This window comes from Melanerpes formicivorus, unplaced genomic scaffold (genome assembly GCF_026170545.1).
Source record: "Melanerpes formicivorus ecotype bairdi unplaced genomic scaffold, bMelFor1.0.p_v2 SCAF_37, whole genome shotgun sequence".
Classification (NCBI taxonomy): domain Eukaryota; kingdom Metazoa; phylum Chordata; class Aves; order Piciformes; family Picidae; genus Melanerpes; species Melanerpes formicivorus.
Window position 1 is genome coordinate 3,411,663 of NW_027142389.1, and position 20,019 is coordinate 3,431,681.

Genomic DNA, 20,019 nt, shown 5'->3' on the forward strand with positions numbered 1-20,019 from the left:
CCCGGCGCCGGAGCCCGGCCGCAGGCAGCGGTTGCCGGGGCAGCCGCCCGCCCCGCGGTGCGGCGGAGGTGACGCGCGCGTGACGGCAGCGGAAGTGACGCGCGGGGCGGCGGCGGCGGCGGTGCCGGTGTGCGCTCGGTGGTTTCTCCTTCTCCTCAGTCACGGCTCCGGCTCGGCCTCCCCGCGCCGCCATGTCCGCGCCCGGCAGCGGCGGCGAGTTCGGGAACCCGCTGAGGAAGTTCAAGCTCGTCTTCCTGGGCGAGCAGAGCGGTGAGCGCGGCGGCGGCGGCGGCGGGAGGAGGCCCGGGGGCCCTCCGGGGCCTGGCACCGCTGGGAGCTGGGGGGGGCGGGGGGGGGGCGAGGGCCGTCACGGGCTTTGCGCTGCGGGGTGGACGGCGAGGAGCCGTTGGGATGCGCTCGGGGCCGTCGTGAGGCGTGAAGGGCGGGGAGGGTGGGGAGGAGGAGGCGGTAAAGGCTGCCGGGAGCGGGGCGCGAGGAGCCGCTGAGGCCCGCGAGGGCGTTGCGCTGGCGGAGGAGCCGCCGAGGGCCGCTCCCCGCCCAGGGGGAAGGCGGTGACGAGCCTGCCGCGGAGGGGCGAGCCTGCCGCGGGGGGGCGGCCCCGCCGCGCTCCGGCCGTAGGCCTCGGGCCTGGCGAGCGCCCGCGGCCCCCTCGTCGCCCGGCGGCCCCGCCTGGCCGCAAGCCTGCCGGCGCCGGGCCTCGCCCCCGCAGTGCGCCGCCGGGCGGCGCGGGGCTCGCTGGCGGCGGGAGAAAGGCGGTGCTGCTCGGCCCCCTGCTCTGCGGGCCTGGCCGCACGGAGCCTGGCCGCACGGAGCCTGCGGTCTGTACTGGAGAGAGGAAATAGACGGCAGAGCCGTGCTCCTGCTGTCGGCTGGCAGCTGCCTTCCTCACGTCTGCATTCTTCTGTGTGACCGGGAAGGTGCCTGCCTTCCGTACCCCTTTGCTCACGATGTAGGCACGAGGTGGATCTTTTTCGTGGAATGGTGGCGTTATTTGCTGTGTTGCCCTCTTTGCTGCTTACCTCCGTGGCCCCAGACCCGTAGATCTCGGAGGAATTTCCAGAAGTTACCGAATCCCCTTGCCTTAGCACGGTGGGATTGGTGTTCCTGATGACAGACATTTGTCTCGCTTGGTTTTAACCCTCTCCAGTGTTCACCACTCCACAATCTTTCCAGGCAATTTGTTCCTTTCTGCCTGGGACTTTTGAATTTTCACTCAGCTTTCTGAGGGAGAATCTTTGGTTGTTTTTTTCTTGTCAATTCTGCACTCTTTTGGGTTTTTTTTTTTCCCCCTCTTGATAATATTTAGAGGCTTAAATGCAAAGTTTTGAAGCAAGCCACTCTGTAACTATAACCTTGTTGTGAATAAATTGGTCTTGAATGTGGCTTTTGTGTTCAGCCAGAAGCAGCTCAACAGTGTCTGGGACATCACTGTGTCTTGTTTTGATGTTTGTGTCTAGATAGACCTAGACTGGGTGATTACATAAGTAGTAGAATAGGATAGAATAGAATAGGATAGGATAGGATAGAATAGAATAGACTAGAATAGGATAGAATAGAATAGGATAGAATAGAATAGGATAGACCAGACCAGGATAGAATAGACCAGACCAGGTTGGAAGAGACCTTCAAGATCATCGTGTCCAACCTATCATCCAACACCACCTAATCAACATGATTAAGGAGCAGGTTTGTTGTTTCATAGACTCACAGAATGGTTTGAGTTGGAAAGAACCTTAAAGATCATCTAGTTCCAAGCCCCCTGCCATGAGCAGGGACGTCTTCAGTGGGATCAGGTTGCTCAAGGCCCCATGCAACCTGGCTTTGTTTGAAGAGACCAATTCTTTATCCTGTGCCTCATAGCCTTCCCCCTTTGAGGACCACATTTTTTGCCATGATTGGGTTTTGACCTACTGAAGTCCATCAGCCTTGTTTTTATGAATGAATTTCATCACTGATGATTTCAGAGGAGAATGTAGCTGGGGAAGAGCCTGAGTCTGGCAGTTCCATGCTGATGCTCTCTCTCAGCCTGCCACTCCCAAAGCAGTGCCTTTTTTTTTTTCTCCCCCCACTGCTGCTTGAAAGTAATTTTTCTTTTCTTTTGTAGTTGGGAAGACATCTCTGATCACCAGATTTATGTATGACAGTTTTGACAATACTTACCAGGTATGTGGGAGTCTTGTTTTATTTTATATATGTATATATATATGAGTAAATCTATTCCCTGCTATTAATATTTATTGCTGTGAGAGCTCTGAGGGCCAAGCACATCTCTCCACGAGACACCAGTTAAATATTATTTGTAAGCTTGTAACCTGCCTTGAAGTAGAGATGAAGCTCTGTGATCAAGGCCAGGCATCCAGCATGATGTCAGGAAACAGTGTGGAGTAAAGCAGCAGGGTTCAGATCCTGCCTGGATGTGTGAGAAGCTTTGAGGAAAGCAGGGAGACACAGTGCTGTCTCAAGTTGGTTGATGGAGAAGGTGGTGCTCAGGGCACCTGCTGGTGGGTATGGAAAGAGAGGGAGCAGAGAAGGGATGAGATGTGAACACACATGGTGGGTTTTGCTCTCTAGTGTTTAATTTAGGTACAAATAGTTGAGTCTGAGCTGTATAGCTACATCTGCAGGATAAATGCTCTCCTTTTTTTTTCAGTTAACAAAATGAGTAATTCTAAAAGGCTATTGATATTATTGATATATATATTGAAAAATGCAGGAAGTCTGAGCAGGGCAAGAGTAGGGTAGGGATGAAGAGGCTGGAGGTGTGCAAGAGACCTGGGGGATTTCAGGAAGAGTCAGCTGTGTCAAAAGCACTTAGTGATATTTCAGAGGACACCAAATACCTTTAAATCAAATGGGACTGGAGAATTGTCTTGTCATTCTGGCTAGAAGAAGCTACTGGTAAGGACTGGGGTCATTTGAAGTTGGCAAAGGAAGAGCAGATCGTTTGCTTGTCACATGCATCAGAGTCTTCCTAATTTGAGGACCAAGTTTTCATCATCTTGAATTTTTGACCTGCTGAGATGAACAGACTTCTGCCAGTTTATGAGTTCATTTCTTCTTCCTCCCTTCTTCATTTCTTCCTCCCTTCTTCATTTCTTCCTCCCTTCTTCATTTCTTCCTCCCTTCTTCATTTCTTCCTCCCTTCTTCATTTCTTCCTCCCTTCTTCATTTCTTCCTCCCTTCTTCATTTCTTCCTCCCTTCTTCATTTCTTCCTCCCTTCTTCATTTCTTCCTCCCTTCTTCATTTCTTCCTCCCTTCTTCATTTCTTCCTCCCTTCTTCATTTCTTCCTCCCTTCTTCATTTCTTCCTCCCTTCTTCATTTCTTCCTCCCTTCTTCATTTCTTCCTCCCTTCTTCATTTCTTCCTCCCTTCTTCATTTCTTCCTCCCTTCTTCATTTCTTCCTCCCTTCTTCATTTCTTCCTCCCTTCTTCATTTCTTCCTCCCTTCTTCATTTCTTCCTCCCTTCTTCATTTCTTCCTCCCTTCTTCATTTCTTCCTCCCTTCTTCATTTCTTCCTCCCTTCTTCATTTCTTCCTCCCTTCTTCATTTCTTCCTCCCTTCTTCATTTCTTCCTCCCTTCTTCATTTCTTCCTCCCTTCTTCATTTCTTCCTCCCTTCTTCATTTCTTCCTCCCTTCTTCATTTCTTCCTCCCTTCTTCATTTCTTCCTCCCTTCTTCATTTCTTCCTCCCTTCTTCATTTCTTCCTCCCTTCTTCATTTCTTCCTCCCTTCTTCATTTCTTCCTCCCTTCTTCATTTCTTCCTCCCTTCTTCATTTCTTCCTCCCTTCTTCATTTCTTCCTCCCTTCTTCATTTCTTCCTCCCTGTGTTTCATTTCCTGGCTTTGGTGAGGTGCTCTCCCAGATTTATCTGCTCATTGCAGTTGTCATAAACTGTGCCAGCTGCAGAAAATAGGAATCCCAGAAATAAATACTCACTGTTTGCCGTGAGCTCTTCTGGTTCCCATTCTGATGGAGACCTTCCAGAGCAGGTTATGCTGCCTCTGTTTAAGACTGGAGGTATAAAACACTGAGAGCTGCTCCATCAGTACCCTGTTTCCTGGGGTTATGATGGGCTAGGACGTCTGCTTGATTTAAATGCCTGGGAGCACATCTGCTGTAGTAAATTAGATGTCTTTGTGCCAGAATTGCTGTACAGCAATAGGAATGTGAGTGGAAGGAGGCTCACAGAAAGAGCTGCCTGGGAAATGGAGCTTCTGAATGTCATTGTGAAGGAAGCACGTTCTGCAGTGCAAAGCCCTGAATAAACACAGCTCTTTAGCTTTCAGCTCAGCCACCCAACATCTCTCCATGTGCTTTGCTCTGCAGTCGAGCTCTTTCTGACAGGATAACTCGTGCCAGACCGAGTGGTGGCAGACCAGAAGGAGCTGCCAGTTCAGATGTGATATGTGTTAAGATCTGTGAATGTCTGCAGCTAAAATCGAGGCTTGGAGATGCTCGGTGTGGTGAGGTGTTGCCGCCAAGGCAAGATGCTGCAGATAACCAGATCGCTGTCTTTGTATCCACCCTATTGAAGGCAAAGGACTTCAGCAGTGTTATGCTAAGTTAGTGAAGGCTTCTGAGGGCTTGCATGGGAAGCTCTGACTTGCAGAGGCTGAGAGGCAGGCGGCACTTACCGACATTTTCCTTCTTTGCAGGCGACCATCGGGATTGATTTCCTGTCAAAAACAATGTATCTGGAGGATCGCACGGTGAGTGAGGCGGCCCTGGGAGACAGAGCCTGGCAGCTGCCGGGCCTGCTGAGACCCCCCAGCAGCCTCCCAGGCCTGTCTAGAATCAAACCCCTGCCCCACTCTCCTGTTGAGGAAGGCAGAATGTTTTGTGGAGCTAGCATCCATATCCCAGGGAATGGGCTCTGTAATATGCAGCTTGGGTGTAGTTTGCTCCCAGAATTTGGAGCAGAGGAAGTGGGTCTGAGCAGGCAGACCTCAGGCAGATCCAAGTCTTGAGGTCAGTCACGGTTACCAGTGGTGACATAGCTCCTCCTCACAGCAAGGCTTCTTTTGTGGCACAGTTCTGACATGCTGTTAATAAATAATAAAGCTATTTTGGAGTTAGCTGGCATGAGATTCCTTTCTGCATATAAAGCTCCCTCTCATTCCTCTCCTGTCTTCCAGTATTTGTCTTGTCATTAGTTCATGCTTTGCTCTTTCTTGCCTTTTTGCTGGTTTTACTGCTGGCTGAGAAGTATGAAACTGGTTTGGGGGAGGAAAGGGGCAGTGGAAGCCCTTTGTGCTGCTTCTGTCTGTTGCTCTTGAAGAAGTCTCAGCCCAGTATGTGCTGAGTTTGCTGAGTGCTGCTTTGCCATCTTGCCAAGGTTTACTGTTAGAAAGGACCTTGCTTAATCTTTGTTTGGGGGAAGCTACCTGGCTACCATTCTTCAGTGGTACTGGCAGTGGCAGAAGGATGGTCCGATGGAGGCTACAAAGATGCTGAGGGGACTGGAATGTCTCTCTAATGTGGAAAGGTTGAGAGACCTGGGGCTGTTTAGCCTGGAGGAGAGCAGACTGAGAGGAGAGCTCCTCAGTGCTGATCAATAGCTAAAGAGGGGGGGTCAAGAGAATGGGGCCAGACTCTTCATTGGTGCCCAGCCACAGGACAAGGGGCAGTGGACACAAACTGGAACCTAAGAGTTTCCATCTGAACACGAGGAAAGCTTTTCCTGTGAGGGTACAGGAGCCCTGGGGAAGGTGGCTCAGAGAGGTTGTGGAGTCTGCTTCTCAGGACAGATTCCAAACCTGCCTGGACATTGTGATCCTGGGCAGCTTGCTGTGGGTGATCCTGCTTTGGCAGGGGGCTCTTCCAGTCCCCACCATGCTGGGATTCTGTGAAGAAGCAAAAGGTGTCAAGATGAGTTGGAGTGCCTGTGGGTTGTTTTCAGGAGTCTACTCTTGATTTCTTGTGGCTGTGTAGGTCAGGATGTCATTCATCTGCCTGCCCACCATCCAGAAATGCCCTTTTCTTTGTGGTGTCAGATAGGCTGTTGAGGCTCCTGATTGTGTAGGTGGCACACAGAGCCTGTAAAGCCTGTTTAAATAACAGAGCAGTGTTGAGTGCAGATAAGAGGAGGGAGAGGTGCAAGCACACCAGGCAGGAATATTCAGACTTTGAGATCATTTCTCAGATAAGGCTGGTGCTGTATTTTGCAGTATGCTTTGACTGCTGGGCTTGAAATGAGGAATGCTGAGCCTCTAACTGCAGTGATGCTTTGGTGTATCTGCTGTGTCCTTAATATGTCCAGACAATACATCCTGATCATTCTGGATCATTCAGCTCTGAATGAGGCATGGGAGGGGCAAATACAGGTGGGGTTTGGTTCTTCAAAAGCACTCAGTAGCCTCCCACAGAGAGCAACTGCTAAGTGTGCTGTTTGTAGTGCATTAGGACCTGTGGCATTAAGTGAACTGGGGCCATAAGAAGCCCCATCCTTACCCTGCCCACTGCCAGGCTGCCAGCTCCCTGTCACAGCCACAGCCTGCTGAAAGACTGGGGAGTGATCTCCAGATCATCCCAGGCTTCTTGGTTTTGAGCACAAGATAAGCCAGTCTAGGAGGGGTTTGCTGCTCTGGCTTGTACCCCACTACCATGTTTCACCACACCAGGCTTTCCAGAGGGTTTGTTGGTAGGGGGCCCAGCTGTGGGCTGCAGCCTGCCTGTGTGGCTGGTAGAGCAAGAGAGCCTGCACAGCAGGGTGCGCCGAGGTGGGTATGCTCATTTCCCTCCTTAGCAGATGGTGTGAGGAAGTCGTTTGTAGAGATATCTCGGGTTTATGTGGTTAAATGGAAGAGCATGTTGGTGTGTGTGAGCTCCTGATGGGTCTGTGGAGGGGGGGCAGTTTCCCAGGCACGCCAGGCTGGGGTTGCTGTGAGAGTGTGAAGCGTCCTTGGCTCTTTTCACGTTTCTGTTCCATTTTACCTTTCCTTCTGTCGCATTGTTTGCCTTGCAGTTTTCGGTTTTGGTTTGTGGTTTCTTTGGTTTGTTTGTTTTCATTTCTGTTTCACTTGAGTTTTGGTTTTTGTTTTCCATTTCCCTGCTCTCTCCCCCCTTCCCTCTTCCCCTGCACTTTTCCGTTTCCCAGATCAGGCTGCAGCTGTGGGACACAGCCGGCCAGGAGAGGTTCCGCAGCCTCATTCCCAGCTACATCCGTGACTCTGCTGTGGCTGTCATTGTCTTTGACATTACAAGTAGGTATTGAGCCCCAGTGCCTGCAGGGACCTTGCTTTTACCATGTGCCCTTTGTGTGTTGGAAGTGGTGGCAGTATCTAAAAGGAGCTAAGCTAGATGGTTGGCCCCAGGGCTGCAGGTGTTTCATGGGCTGAGGAGACATAGCTGAGTACCATCCCCATCAGTAGTGGCAACTCCATCCCATAACTCAGAACTGGGGAACTGGAAAACTCTGCTCTGCTTCAAGCTCAAAGGATGGAAGTGATGCATAGAGGACTAGCAGGTAGGTGGGTAGGGATTGTGTCTTCTCTTGTGTTTGTGCTGAGTGGCATGAAGGGTGATTGGGAGCCTTTGGAAAGCTTTCTCTGGGTTTGGTGTTGATTTTAAAGCTCAGCATTTCTTTTTCTTCTTCCTTTTTGGATAACTAGGGAGGTAATAAAAGTTCCAACTTCAGATGGCAAAGCAAAGGAACGCTGTCAGAGCAGGTAAAAAACAGTACAACATCCATTCACATCTAAGCTTTGTAGCCACTTAGGAGGATCCAAGACTCTCATCTCAAGGGAGCTGAGAGCTGGTGATTGATAGGAGTCACAAGAGAGCTTTGGAAAGAGATGAGGTGGAATTGCCATCATTTCTGAGGAACAAACCAGCTTAGAGGGAAAGTATAACCCTCAGCATGATTGTTTTAGTCTAAGCTCTAAAGACATGAGCACAACTACTTCATTGTAGCTCCTTGCTATTGATTCCACTTGGTCTGACTCCTTCAGTTAGGCTGCAGTACCAGCATAAATGCCTAGGCAGGATGTACCCCAGTGAGCCAACAGCAGGCAGACAAGGTGTAAGTGAAGCATATAGCTCAGGTGCAAAACTTCTGGGCCACCTTTATTCTGTCACAAATTCAAGACTATAGTGAGGCTTTAAGGACCAGGGATCTGTTTTGCTGCCTCTAACTGAAGTGTTCAATAACTAATAGGCTTCTGTTGCAGTTTGTCTTACATATTGAGGGCAGATCATTCCATGAGCTTTCTCCCAGTCCTGCAGCTTAAGTAGTTAACTCTGGGAGGATTTCTGTTTTGGGGCAAATTGATGAGAAGCTGAAGCCATCTCTGTGGGGATGAGGTGTGATGAAGTGTGCATGTGATGATTTACACTGCCTCCCTTAGATGCATTCATTCCCAGCATGTCAGGCTGCAGTTTGGCATCACTTCTCCCCACTGTTGTGACAGCTACAGGATGCTGTTTATCCAGGCAGGTGGAAGAATCTTGCCAGCCTAGGTTGTTCTCATCAGCTTCCAGACATGTCAAATTTAGTTTGGTGATAGCTGATCTCACCATGCCTTGGTAACAGTCTGATCTTTTCAGGTAGTGTCATGTTTCCTTGTTATTGCTCTGCCCTGAGTGACTGAGTGGCTTTTAGTTTCCTTGTGTTACTGCAGGAACGTGCTCTGAGGGCATGATGGTGGTGAGCACAGGTTTCCTTTCACCACTCTGAACAGCTACTTATTTGCATTGTCTTTAGTGGCAGCTGCATTTGGGAAAGTCAGATAGCCTGCTGTAAGTTGATGCTGGTGATAGTGGCATGAAATAGGGACAGTCCCAAAGGATATGCTGAAGTACCAGCCAAGATACTCTTAACTAATAGAGCAAAGCTGTTACCTAGTCTGTGGGGAACTGAGAAGGACAGGAGAAATTGCTTGTTGTTAATCTGCTGGGCACCTGGAAATGCAAGTGGAGAGATCTGTGCTGAGTCCCTACTGCAGCTCAGGCCTCTTTCTGTGCAAATTCCCTTGTTCCTAACAGGCTGGGTAAAATTCATGGTTGAGGACCTTCCCCTTTCCAGACCAGAAGGGTCATCAGCACCCCGTTGTGTTTGAGTGGATTACTGGTATTTTATCTTCTCCAAAGTGGGTGCAGACACTTTGACTTAAAAGTGAGGAGCCACAGAAGTACTGCACATGGTGGCTGCACACCAGCTGAAGGCTTTCCCCCAGCAGTAGTACCCTTCACTAGAGGATTACAGGACTCAGTTCTTCTTCCTCAGTGCTGTGCTACTTCCTTTGACTGGAGTGTTTAAGTCACCACCTCAGTAAACTTCCAGGGTCAAGAGGTCTGGTGTAGCAGCAGTGCCTTGGAAACTGTGTGGAGTCCAGAAGCTGCCATCATCAATCTGATCTTCCAGCATTGCTGCAGTATTGTCCAGGGGCTTGGAGTTTGTCCCCCTCAGTTTCCTGGGGTAATGAAGAGCCCTGACTTTTGCTGCTGTAGTGAAGGCTGCCTCTGAAGTGAAGCATGAGCTAATTGCTTTAACTGTAAGCCCTAACCTTCCATAAACCCCAGAGCATCAGGCTGACACACCCTGATGTATGTATGATGTTGCAGCAAGACACTTAGCAGCCAGGTACTCTGTCCAGCTTTTTTTTTCCTCTTCTAAACAAGCAATTCTGAAACTCTTCTCCTTCTGCAACTCTTTTCTCCATGACAGCTAGCCTCCTGCAGGCTGCCTTATTAACCACTGTGGTGGGCATAGCCAGCTGCTCTTCCTCACTGCTGAACAAGGCAGCACATCTAACCAGGTCCCATAATTAAGCTGGGAACCAGTAGCTGCCCTCTTGTGAAACTCTTGTGCCTGTTGAGAACGCCACCAGCAATCTTGTTTCCTGGCAGCTGGCTGTGAGGGGTAATGACTTGGAAGAAAATGATGTGGCTCCTGCTTGGGAAAAGCATTTATTTAGCATTCACTGTGCTACTTGGGCATGCTTTGACCATCTCTGTTTCAAACAGGCAGGTCCCAGACCTGGGAGCTGTCAGATAATAGTGGGGGAAGTTTGTTTGGGCATAGTTCTGGAGAGCAAGCTGCACCTCTCCTACCATTTGTGCTTATTTCTTACACTTACCCAAGAGGGAGAACCCAGTGCTCTTTGAATCCTGAAGCCTGCAGTGTGTAATTTGCTTTTATTTCTGCTGGAACTGAAATTATTGATGGCTTTAATCTTCCATGAAAATCCCCATTGCCATCTCCTGGATACCTGGTGCTGGAGAATGGATGCTGGTTTACTGCCTGGTGTCTGGGCTGAAGGAATTTGCATGTATCTCACGTGGGAATTGCCCCAAAGCTTTTGATCTGAGATGCTGTAGGTCAGGAGTTCTATGGAGGTCCCACAAGCAGTGCTGGGCAGACCAGTAAGACCAGCTTGACAGTGTCAGCTGTGAGGCAGCAGCTGTAACCTGGAGCTCCTGGGGAAGAGCAGAATGTGTAGGCAAGCAGAGGAGGTAATTGGAGCCCATTACCTGCAGACAGAGTCAGAAAAGCCCTTTCTGTGGTGTTGGATATTTGGGGCAAGGTTACAAGGTCAACCCCAGCTTCTCAAGAGTGAGCTGCATAGACTTGACTCTAGACATGGCCTTTCTCTAAAGGACAGTTTCCCCCTCTCTCTTCTCCCTTGCTGTCTCTCTCTCTCTGCTCTCCCTGGCCTGGTACCAGCAGGTTCGGCTGCAGCTCTGGGACACAGCAGGCCAGGAGCGGTTCCGCAGTCTCATTCCCAGCTACATCCGGGACTCCACCATCGCCGTGGTAGTCTATGACATTACAAGTGAGTGATGCTTTGCTCTCTCATTCTTTGAAGTACTGCATGTAAGCAGGACTAAGAGGTGACCACCAGAAGTTCTGCAAGAAGATGATTAACATGAGAAACTTCTTTCCCCCCCTGCTCTGTTTTTCTGTCTGAGCGGAGAACGGTTTATGGTTGGTTTCTGTGTGGCGTGGGGAGATGTGGAGAAGCACCCAAGCTCAGGCATAGTGGTCTCCCTCTCTGAAGTGAACTTTTATCCTCACCAAACCCATGTGATTCTTGCCTACAGACTTGAATTCCTTCCAGCAAACCTCCAAGTGGATTGATGACGTGCGGACAGAGCGAGGAAGCGATGTCATCATCATGTTGGTGGGGAACAAAACCGACCTGGCCGACAAGAGGTGAGGCAGGGGAGCTGCCACCAGCACTGCCCTGGGCAGCAGAAGCAAGGAACTGGCCAGCTAGGCTGCAAAACAGTGGTTGAGTTTTAAACAAAGCGTCAATGAGATGCTCATGAAATGGAGAGTTATGGTTTCAGCATGTGCAGAGTTATTCCCTTTTGCTGTCCAGGCTGGATGTGGCTCTGGGCAGCCTGATCTACTGTGAGGGGTCCCTGCCCATGGCAGGGGGGGTGGAACTGGCTGAGCCTTGAGGTCCCTTCCAACCCTAATAATTCTATGATTGTATGTGGTTTAGTGGTGACCTGGTAGTGCTGGGTTAACAGTTGGACTTGATGATCTTAATGGACTCTGAGGCTCAGAGGAGACCTTATTGCTGTCTGCAGCTACCTGAAGGGAGGTTGTAGCCAGGTGGGGGTTGGTCTCTTCTCCCAGGCAACCAGCACCAGAACAAGAGGACACAGTCTCCAGCTGCACCAGGGAGGTTTAGGCTGGATGTTAGGAAGGAGTTCTTCACAGAAAGAGAGATTGGCCACTGGAGTGTGCTGCCCAGGAGATTGTGGAGTCACCATCCCTGGAGGTGTTTAGGAAGAGACTGGATGAGGCACTTGGTGCCATGGTTTAGTTGCTTAGATGGTGTTGGGTGATAGGTTACACAGAATCAACCAGGTTGGAAGAGACCTCCAAGATCACCAAGTCCAACCAATCACCCAACCCTAACTAATCAACCAGACCATGGCACTAAGTGCCTCATCCAGGCACTCCTCCATTCCTGGGACATCGACCCCACCACCTCCCTGGGCAGCCCATTCCTGGGGCAATCTCTCTTTCTGTCAAGAACTTCTTTCTAAGATCAAGCCTAAACTTCCCCTGGCACAGTTTGAGACTGTGTCCTCTTGTTCTGGTGCTGCTTGCCTAGGAGAAGAGACCAACCCCCATTCAATGATCTCAAAGGTCTTTTCCAATCTGGTTTATTCCATTCCATTCCAACCAACAGGTTTCTATGATTCTGGTTTTGGTTAAAACAAATCCACTTAAACAAATCCCATCAGTATTGATACTTAAGCATAGAGATTCTTGAGTATCTCCATATCATGTTTCTCAACAGTCTGTTTTGTTTGACTTCTCTTTTCATGGTGAGATAAAGCCACAAAGCTGCCTTGCCAAAGCAAACAAGTCTGTCTTTTTTCATTAATCCTATTCAAATCTCTTTCTGCTTGTGCAACCCTGTAAGGCCATAGTAAAATATCTTCTTGTTACCAGAATCTCAAAGCTTTCCCTCTGAGCATAACTTTATGTCATCAAATCACAGAATGGTTTGGGCGGGAAGCGACCTTTAAAGGTCATCTGCTCCAACCCCCCTGCAGTCAGCAGGGACATCTTCAACTGGAACAGGTTGCTCAGAACCTGTTCTGTACTGCCTTGGCCTGGAATGGTTCCAGGGATGGAGCACCTCCCACCTCCCTGGGCAGCCTGGGCTAGCATCTCACCACACTCGGTGAAAAAAGAAAAGAAATCCTTCTGTCTAGTCTCAAGTTCCTTCTTTTGGTTTGAAACCATTACTCCTTGTTTTGCTGAACGTTTCCATCACAAGGAGGACACAGAACTGTAGGAGCAAGTCCAGAGGAGAGCCACAAAGATGATCTGAGGCCTGGAACACCTCTGCTGCGAGGGTAGGGGGTTGCTCAGTCTGGGGATGACAAGACTCTGGGGGTACCTTAGAGCTGCCTTGCAGTGCCTGAAGGGATCCTACAGGAAGGTTGGAGTGGGACTTTTCCTAAGGGTTTCCAGAGACAGGACAAGGGGGAATGGTTTGAAGCTGAGGAAGAGTTGGTTTAGACTGGAGCTTAGGAAGAAGTTCTTCAGTCTGAGGGTGGTGAGACTGGAACAGGCTGCCCAGGGAGGCTGTGGATGCCTCCTCCCTGGGGGTGTTGAAGGCCTTGAGCGGCTGAGTGTGGTTGAGAGGCATCCCTGCCCTTGGTGGGGAGGTGGAGTAGATGATGTCCAAGGTCCCTTCCAACCTAAGCCATTCTGTAATGCAGAGATTCTCCTTCTTTAGGAAGGCATCAGGCACAGAAGGGTTTTTATTTTAACAGTTTGTGTTCACAGGAGTTGGCAAAGGGAAGATGAAGTAAAGCAGGCAGTTCCTTACAGTCCTTTAAACTGAAACACCTTCACATACAGCAGGTGCTCTAAAATGGGTGCTTTGTATGTCAGAGGAGAGAGGAAATACTGCAGTGCTGAGGAATTTGTATCTGGTTTAAAAGAAAGGAACTCAGGAAGGTGGAGCTGGGAAACACTGGGATCTCATGGCAAAATGAGGCTTTACAAAACCAGCCCCTTGCCCTCTGGCTGTTCAGGAGACACATCTGATCAAAAACACTAGCAGCATGAAAAGCCTTTCAGGTGCAACATTAATGTTTCCTCAGAAAAGTCTTGCACTAGCATCTGTTTAGTGTGTTTCTTGGCATGGTAGAGCTAATAGGGACCTGATGTTTCCTTGCTGGATGCTGTCACATTCTGAACTCTTAACCTTGCTTTCCTCACTCCTGCAGTGTCCACATCACTTCAGAACATGCTGTGATGTGTTTGGGGTTTTTGTCTCCCTGTGGTTTTGGTGTTGTCCAAATGCTGGTGTGAGGCAATACCCAGCACCCCTGGCTGCACAAACTCCTCTCAGGAGATGCTCTCTGCCCTGTGTCCTGGGCAAGCCATGCTGTTAGTTGTTAGTTTGCTGTGCCCAGCAGGAAGAGGAGAGAGAGCTCTAATAACAGCAAGTGGTTTGAGTCAGTGGGGGAAGAGATGAAGTCAGGCTGCTCTGTGGGTTTTGTACTGATGGCTCTTACAGACACATCTTCTGTGTCCCCCACGCAGCCCACTTTTAGCCTTGACAGCTCTGGGGGCTTCTCCCACTTCCAGTAGGAGGCCATTCTAAATGTGGAAATATTGGCAAAACTTGGTGCTCAGGGCTTCAGAAACACAATAAAGCTGTGGGTAGGTGATTTGGGTTGAGAATTCCAGGTGGCAGGACCATGAGATCAGTCTGGCTTCTGAAATCAGCCATGCAAAAGCAGCAGAGCAAGACCCATGGTGCACCAGCTCTGGATGCTGACTGCTTACTACCTCTTAGTTCCTCTGGGGAGCTAGAAATAACTGCAGCTCCCTGACTGCATAACCTGGCATTTAGAGTTGAAGCTTTCTAATTTAGATGAAAATCCAATTTCAGGTGGAATTGGAAACCCCAATGGGATCATTTTAGCCTTGGATTATTTCCTGCTAGTACATAAGTGGAGTGTGCCTGCAGGACAATTGGCCAAGCACTGCCATAAGGATTACAACTACCACAAATCTGATTGGAACAGCTGCAGCTGAAGCTCATGGAATGGGAATTCATAGCTTAAAGGTTAATGTGACAGCAGTGCTGGTCCAGGCTGGGATCTGGATTTATGGCCAATATCCAGCTTTCAGGAAAAGAAGCTCCCTTGCCTGTCTTCAAAAGGAAGTTAGATCTGTGTCAAACACTGAGGCTTTTCAGGTTGGACAAAGCCACAGCATCAGCCTGAGCTTGGGCACAGCTTTCAGAAGAGAATGCAGCTTTTGGAAGCTGTTCATCCTACCCTAAAAACCAAGTGATGATGCAAGTTAAGGTCTGAGGCCAGAAAGCTGCACTAAAAATAGCTCCATTTGGATCTGGTGCAGTCTGTGAAGCCTTTTTCTGCTCATGTCAGTTCAGTTCCTGCAGCTTTCTTTTTATCAGTTTTGGACTCTCTCCTTTTGTTTGGTTTTTCTTTTCCTGTGATTTGTTCTTGTTGCTGTAGACAGGTGTCTAGAGAGGAGGGTGAAAGAAAGGCCTGAGAACTGAGTGTGATATATAGAAACCAGTCCTAAAGCAGGATATAGTGTGAAACAATTGTGTACAGGGTATTGATCAGGGATAGATCTGCTTGCCAGCAGCAGCCTGACAATTGGTTGTTGTGCTGCACTTGGCTGCTGGAACCTCTCTGAATCTGTAACCTCAGAGGTCCCTGCTGTGGACTTATGGGAGAGTTTTGCTTTTTGTATTGGTTTTTGAGCCAGGATTATTCTTCCCTCCCTTGAGGATGCTGTGAAAGAGGCTCAAAGGTGCTGTGCAAACTTTTCTCCTCTGCTAGTCATCTGCTCCTAACAGTCCTAAATCCAAGCATTCCACCTGAGGTGGTTGCGTTCTTAGCTGGGGGACCTGGGGGTCTTAAAGACTGAGAGGTCCTGAGGTCTCATTGTGGACACTCATAAAGGCTGATGAAGAGCCTCACAGACATCTCTAACTCTTCCTATCTGTTCTTTCTTTCTCCTGTTTTTGTTTGCATCTTTGTCCAGGCAAATCACTACAGAAGAAGGTGAGCAGAGAGCCAAAGAGCTGAACGTGATGTTTATTGAGACCAGTGCCAAGACTGGCTACAACGTGAAACAGGTAGATCCAGCTTCTCTTCTACTGGCAGGAGAGCCACACCTCTTGTTTGGGGGTCATGTGCCATCAGATGTGTACTTGCATTGTTCAGTGCCAACCTGTGAAATGTCCCTTTTTAGGGTGTTGGGTAGTGATAGGACAGGGAGAATGGATCCAAGCTAGAGGAGATTTAGATTAGACGTCAGGAAGAAGTTGTTCCCCATGAGGGTGGTGAGAGCCTGGCACAGGTTGCCCAGGGAGGTGGTGGAAGCCTCATCCCTGGAGGTGTTTGCAGCCAGGCTGGATGTGGCTGTGAGCAACCTGCTGCAGTGTGAGGTGTCCCTGCCCATGGCAGGAGGGTTGGAACTGGCTGAGCCTTGAGGTCCCTTCCAGCCCTGACAGTTCTGATTCTGTGAGTCCTGAATTGTGCACTGCAACATTGCTGCATGCAAAAGCAGTTGAGGCTGGAAGTGGTGGATGACCACTTGGTGGTAATTGGAGTGCAGGAGGGGATTGTCCTTGAGGAACTGTTAGTAATTTTGTGTTCAGTTTGAGTAGAAACAGGTAAAATCAATGAGTGTTGTAGGCATTGAATGAATGTCATAAAACCTCTACAGTTTCTTAGGTATCCTTCTGGTGGCATTTGTTGGCCACTGCTTTGCTTGCTGAAGTACCCCCATGATGAGTTTGTACAGCTCAGACACTGTAATCTGCTGTAAACAGAGTCTTTCTTAACAGCTCTTGGCTGTCCTCCTGCCAAGCCTTCAGCTCTCTCTTGCTCTTTGCAGCTTTTCCGTCGTGTGGCTGCTGCCTTGCCTGGGATGGACAGCACACCAGAGAAGAGCAAAGAAGACAGTATCCTTGCTTTCCTGGCAGTAGCTCCTCCTGTCCTCTTGGAATGTGGCTGGGCTCACTGACACTCTGGGGCCTTGTTGGGGGTAGAGTGGTGCCTGGTTCTTTACCATGGGGGTGGAGGAACACCTGAACAGGTTGCCCAGGCAGGTGGTTGGGCCCCATCCCTGGGGATATTCAAGCTGAGGCTCGAGAGGGCTGGGGCAGCCTGATCTAGTGGAGGATGCCCCTGCTGACTGCAGATGGAGTGGGTTAGGCTGGATGATCTTTAGAGGTCCCTTCCAACCCAAACCTTTCTATGATTCTACCTCTGGGGTAAATTGAGGATCCTGCTTGTGGTCTGCATATAAATGCACACAACTGCTTTGTAACAGCAAGTGCAAGTTCTGCTTTTGCCACTTCAGCTGAGGGTAAAATCTCCATGGACTTAAAATCCCTCTTTGCAGAGGGCTGGCTGGTGTGCAGACCTGTCCAGCTGGCTTCTGTCTCCTAAGTGCTTTTGTTGTACTGAGTCCACTGGTTTTGTGATTAATCCTGTTCAGGCAGGATGTGCTCTGCTCCGCTAAAACACCAAGGAGAGGGACAGCCAACAACCTTTTCAACTACTGACCCCTTTCTCTGTTCTTTCCTTCTTTGTTTCCCTGTTTTCCCTTGAGCTGAGTGAAGCCACATTTGGAGTAGTGGGTCCAGTTCTGGGCACCCTGGTTCAAGGGAGATGTGGAACTACTGGAGAGAGTCCAGTGGAAGCTACAAAGATGCTGAGGGGACTGGAGCTTCTCTGTGAGGAGGAAAGGCTGAGAGCCCTGGTGCTGTTGAGCCTGGAGAAGAGCAAACTGAGAGGGGATCTGCTTAGCGCTGATAAATAGCTACAGGGTGAGGAGCAAGAGGCTGTGGTCAGACTCTTTTCAGTGGTTCCCAGCGACAGGACAAGATAACTGGAACCCAAGAGGTTCTATCTGGAGATAAGATAAAACCTCTTTCCTGTGAGGGTGCTGGAGCCCAGGAGCAGGCTGCCCAGAGAGGTTGTGAAGTCTCCTTCTCTGGAGAGATCCCAAGCCCATCTGGACATCGTGACCGTGGGCAACCTGCTGTGGGTGACCCTGCTTTTAGCAGCGGGTGCTACACTAGCTGATCCCCCAGAAGTGCCTTCCAGCCCCCACACCCTGCTGGGATTGTGGGACTTCTGTGCTTTCCTTAACCTGTCTGTTGCAGTGATTGACATCAAACTAGAGAAGCCTCCTGAGCAGCCAGTCACGGAGAGCGGGTGCTCCTGCTAACGGGCGCCTTCCCTAGCAGCGCCTTCCCCGGCCGGCCGCCCTCACTGAAGAACATCACTGCTCATTGGCTAGGCAACCCTACTCTGTGGGCTGAAACCAGTCTACTAAGCAAGTGAACTCCCTGTTTACTGGTGGGGAGCAGCCCCGGCCGCCCCTCTTACTGCATGGTATGAGCCCCGAGTGCAGAATGAGTGTCCTGTCTTTCCCTTTACTTTTTTATGTTGTTGCACTTTGGCACCGTGGTGCCCTTTACACTCTTCTCTCTCTTCCTCTCCTCCTCTCCTCCTCTTCCCCACATTGAGCCTCAGATGTATCTTGTGAATGCAATGGAAAAGCCACCAAGGTAGGGAAGACAAAAATAAAAGCTTGTGGGGGGGGTGGGCTTTCCACCTTCCTTACTGCCTGGCATCGTAACTAGCTCCCCGTCCACTCCAGCCCTGTCTTTGTCCTGCATCCCCACTTCCTCTGTGGAAAGGCTGCTCCTCTCAAACCAGTCAGTTTGACTTGGCCTTGCCTTTTTGGACAACACAGGTTCTCTGGTTCTAGGCTTTTGCTTCTTGCAGGGCACACACAACATTAGCTCCTTGGTTTCTCCTTTCTGTGGCCAACTCTTGCTCATGACTTCTGAGTTTTGCCCCTGGTGTTATACACAGTGCCAGAAACCCCCAGACTGGGATAGCTTTGGCCTTCTTGCTCCCATCTGTGTGGCAGAGACACACCACAGGCTGCACTCCTTGGCTGGAGTATCTTCCTGTCCAGAGGACACTGGAGCTCAGCGAGTGTTGGCTGTGAGATGTGGGGAAGCAGGAGGGTGCAGAGGCTTTGCAGCGTGAGGCTGGGTGGGGAGAGACCCTCGGGGTGGTTTGCAGAGACCTGGGTCCTGCCTGGCAATGGCATAAGCAAACAGTAACCTGGAATCCATTGCTGCAGGGGTAATACTTGCCCTGGGGGTCACAGGAGCTGCTCAGGCTCCTTTTCTAGTCTCTGTTCTCCTGTTCATCACATCAGTCAGGAGCAGGAGAGCTGCAGCAGATGTGGAAGGCCACTGACAGCTGTTCTTTCATGCCTAGGGTGCTGCTTGATGACATTGTATGTAGCTGCTTCTGCCTCTGTAGATGACTTCTGAGGGAAGGGGCTAGTAGCCTCTTCACTTCTGGGGTAATTTTAAGATGCAGCATTGCCAAAGCTGAGCTCAGCAGCAGCAGGATTCTTCATCACACCTGGCTAGGGGATTCTATGCTGCTGGAGTGAATTTTGGTGTCTCTTCTCCACTTTGGAGGGTGGGAAATCCATCCTCTTCCTCCTGCCCCTGCTTTCTAATTAGGCTATTGGAGCTTTTCAGAGTCTTTCACCCGGGGCTTTTCATCTCTCTGCCCTAACCAGAAGTCTGTAGGTTTGCTCACAGTGAGGAGAACAACAGTTGGATGGCTCCAGGCCATTGACCATTCTTTTTTTCATCACCCAGCCTATGTCATGCTGAGAGGGGGGTGCCAGCAGGCAGGAGAGTGACTGACCGCAGCGTGACAGGTGGGGACAAGGGCGTTTGGTGGCTAGTGACACCTCTAGCAGGATGACACAGCCTGTAGGCCATGGAGGGAGGGGAAGGCAGGACCTGGAGCTGGCAGTCCCCAGGTCGGCTGGTCGTCCCCAGCGAGCGAGAGGCCGTTCCCCGTCCCTTCCCCGCCGGGTGAGCCGCAGGAGGAAGCCGGGATGCGGTCCCCTGGCGCCACGGGGGCTCCCCTGCCCTGCCCTGTACATAGCCCTGTGGTGTGGGAGTCGCTGGTGTGTGTCGCTGTGCCCCTGTCTGCCCCACGGCAGGCCCTGCCCTCCCCTGCGCACGGGCAGGCCTGCGCCGCTCTGCTGTCGTCTTGTTCTGAGTCACGGACCTGGGGGGGGAGGGAGGGAGGGGGGAGAGCCTAGGTAATGGGGGGGTAACTAGTGAAAGAAAATAGTTCACTTCCCACTGTCTTCTCTATGGATGTGTATAATATTGAGTGTGTGTCTGGCCCTGCTGTCTCTAGCTGTTAGCTGAGTGTGACTATTACTCTGAGTATGGACTGTCCGACCACAGCCGTGTATCACACTAAATAAAGTTATTTCACCAACACCCTTGCTGTCCTGCTGCTGGAGAGGGTTACTGAGCCTGGTTCTTCTTCCAGATGGAAGAAAGATGAACTCAGTGGGTTCAGGAGCTTATTCTTAGCATGGCTTTGGCAGTGGAACCAGAAGAGCTTTAAATGGGGCCAGAGTGGGGTGATCCAGGGGGTGGTGGTCACTAAGGAGCTCTGGTG

At 50.2% G+C, this 20,019-nt stretch overlaps 1 protein-coding gene across 7 annotated transcripts; it reads left to right on the top strand.

Moving 5' to 3' along the window:
* Window positions 1-93: 93 nt before the first annotated feature.
* Window positions 94-19,625, top strand: RAB41 (RAB41, member RAS oncogene family). Of its 7 annotated transcripts, none has more exons than XM_068157620.1 (9): window positions 94-270; window positions 2,126-2,184; window positions 4,680-4,733; window positions 7,635-7,691; window positions 10,688-10,796; window positions 11,065-11,176; window positions 15,530-15,623; window positions 16,388-16,454; window positions 17,664-19,625. In XM_068157620.1, exons 1-9 carry the CDS (start codon window positions 192-194, stop codon window positions 17,726-17,728), a joined length of 696 nt encoding a protein of 231 aa, XP_068013721.1. In that variant the 5' UTR covers window positions 94-191; the 3' UTR covers window positions 17,729-19,625. The 7 variants fall into 7 exon arrangements, with proteins under 7 accessions (XP_068013721.1, XP_068013722.1, XP_068013725.1 ...); XM_068157621.1 differs by having other exon boundaries at window positions 10,691-10,796; XM_068157625.1 differs by lacking the exon at window positions 7,635-7,691 and adding an exon at window positions 7,121-7,226 and having other exon boundaries at window positions 181-270.
* The last annotated feature ends 394 nt before the right edge of the window (window positions 19,626-20,019 follow it).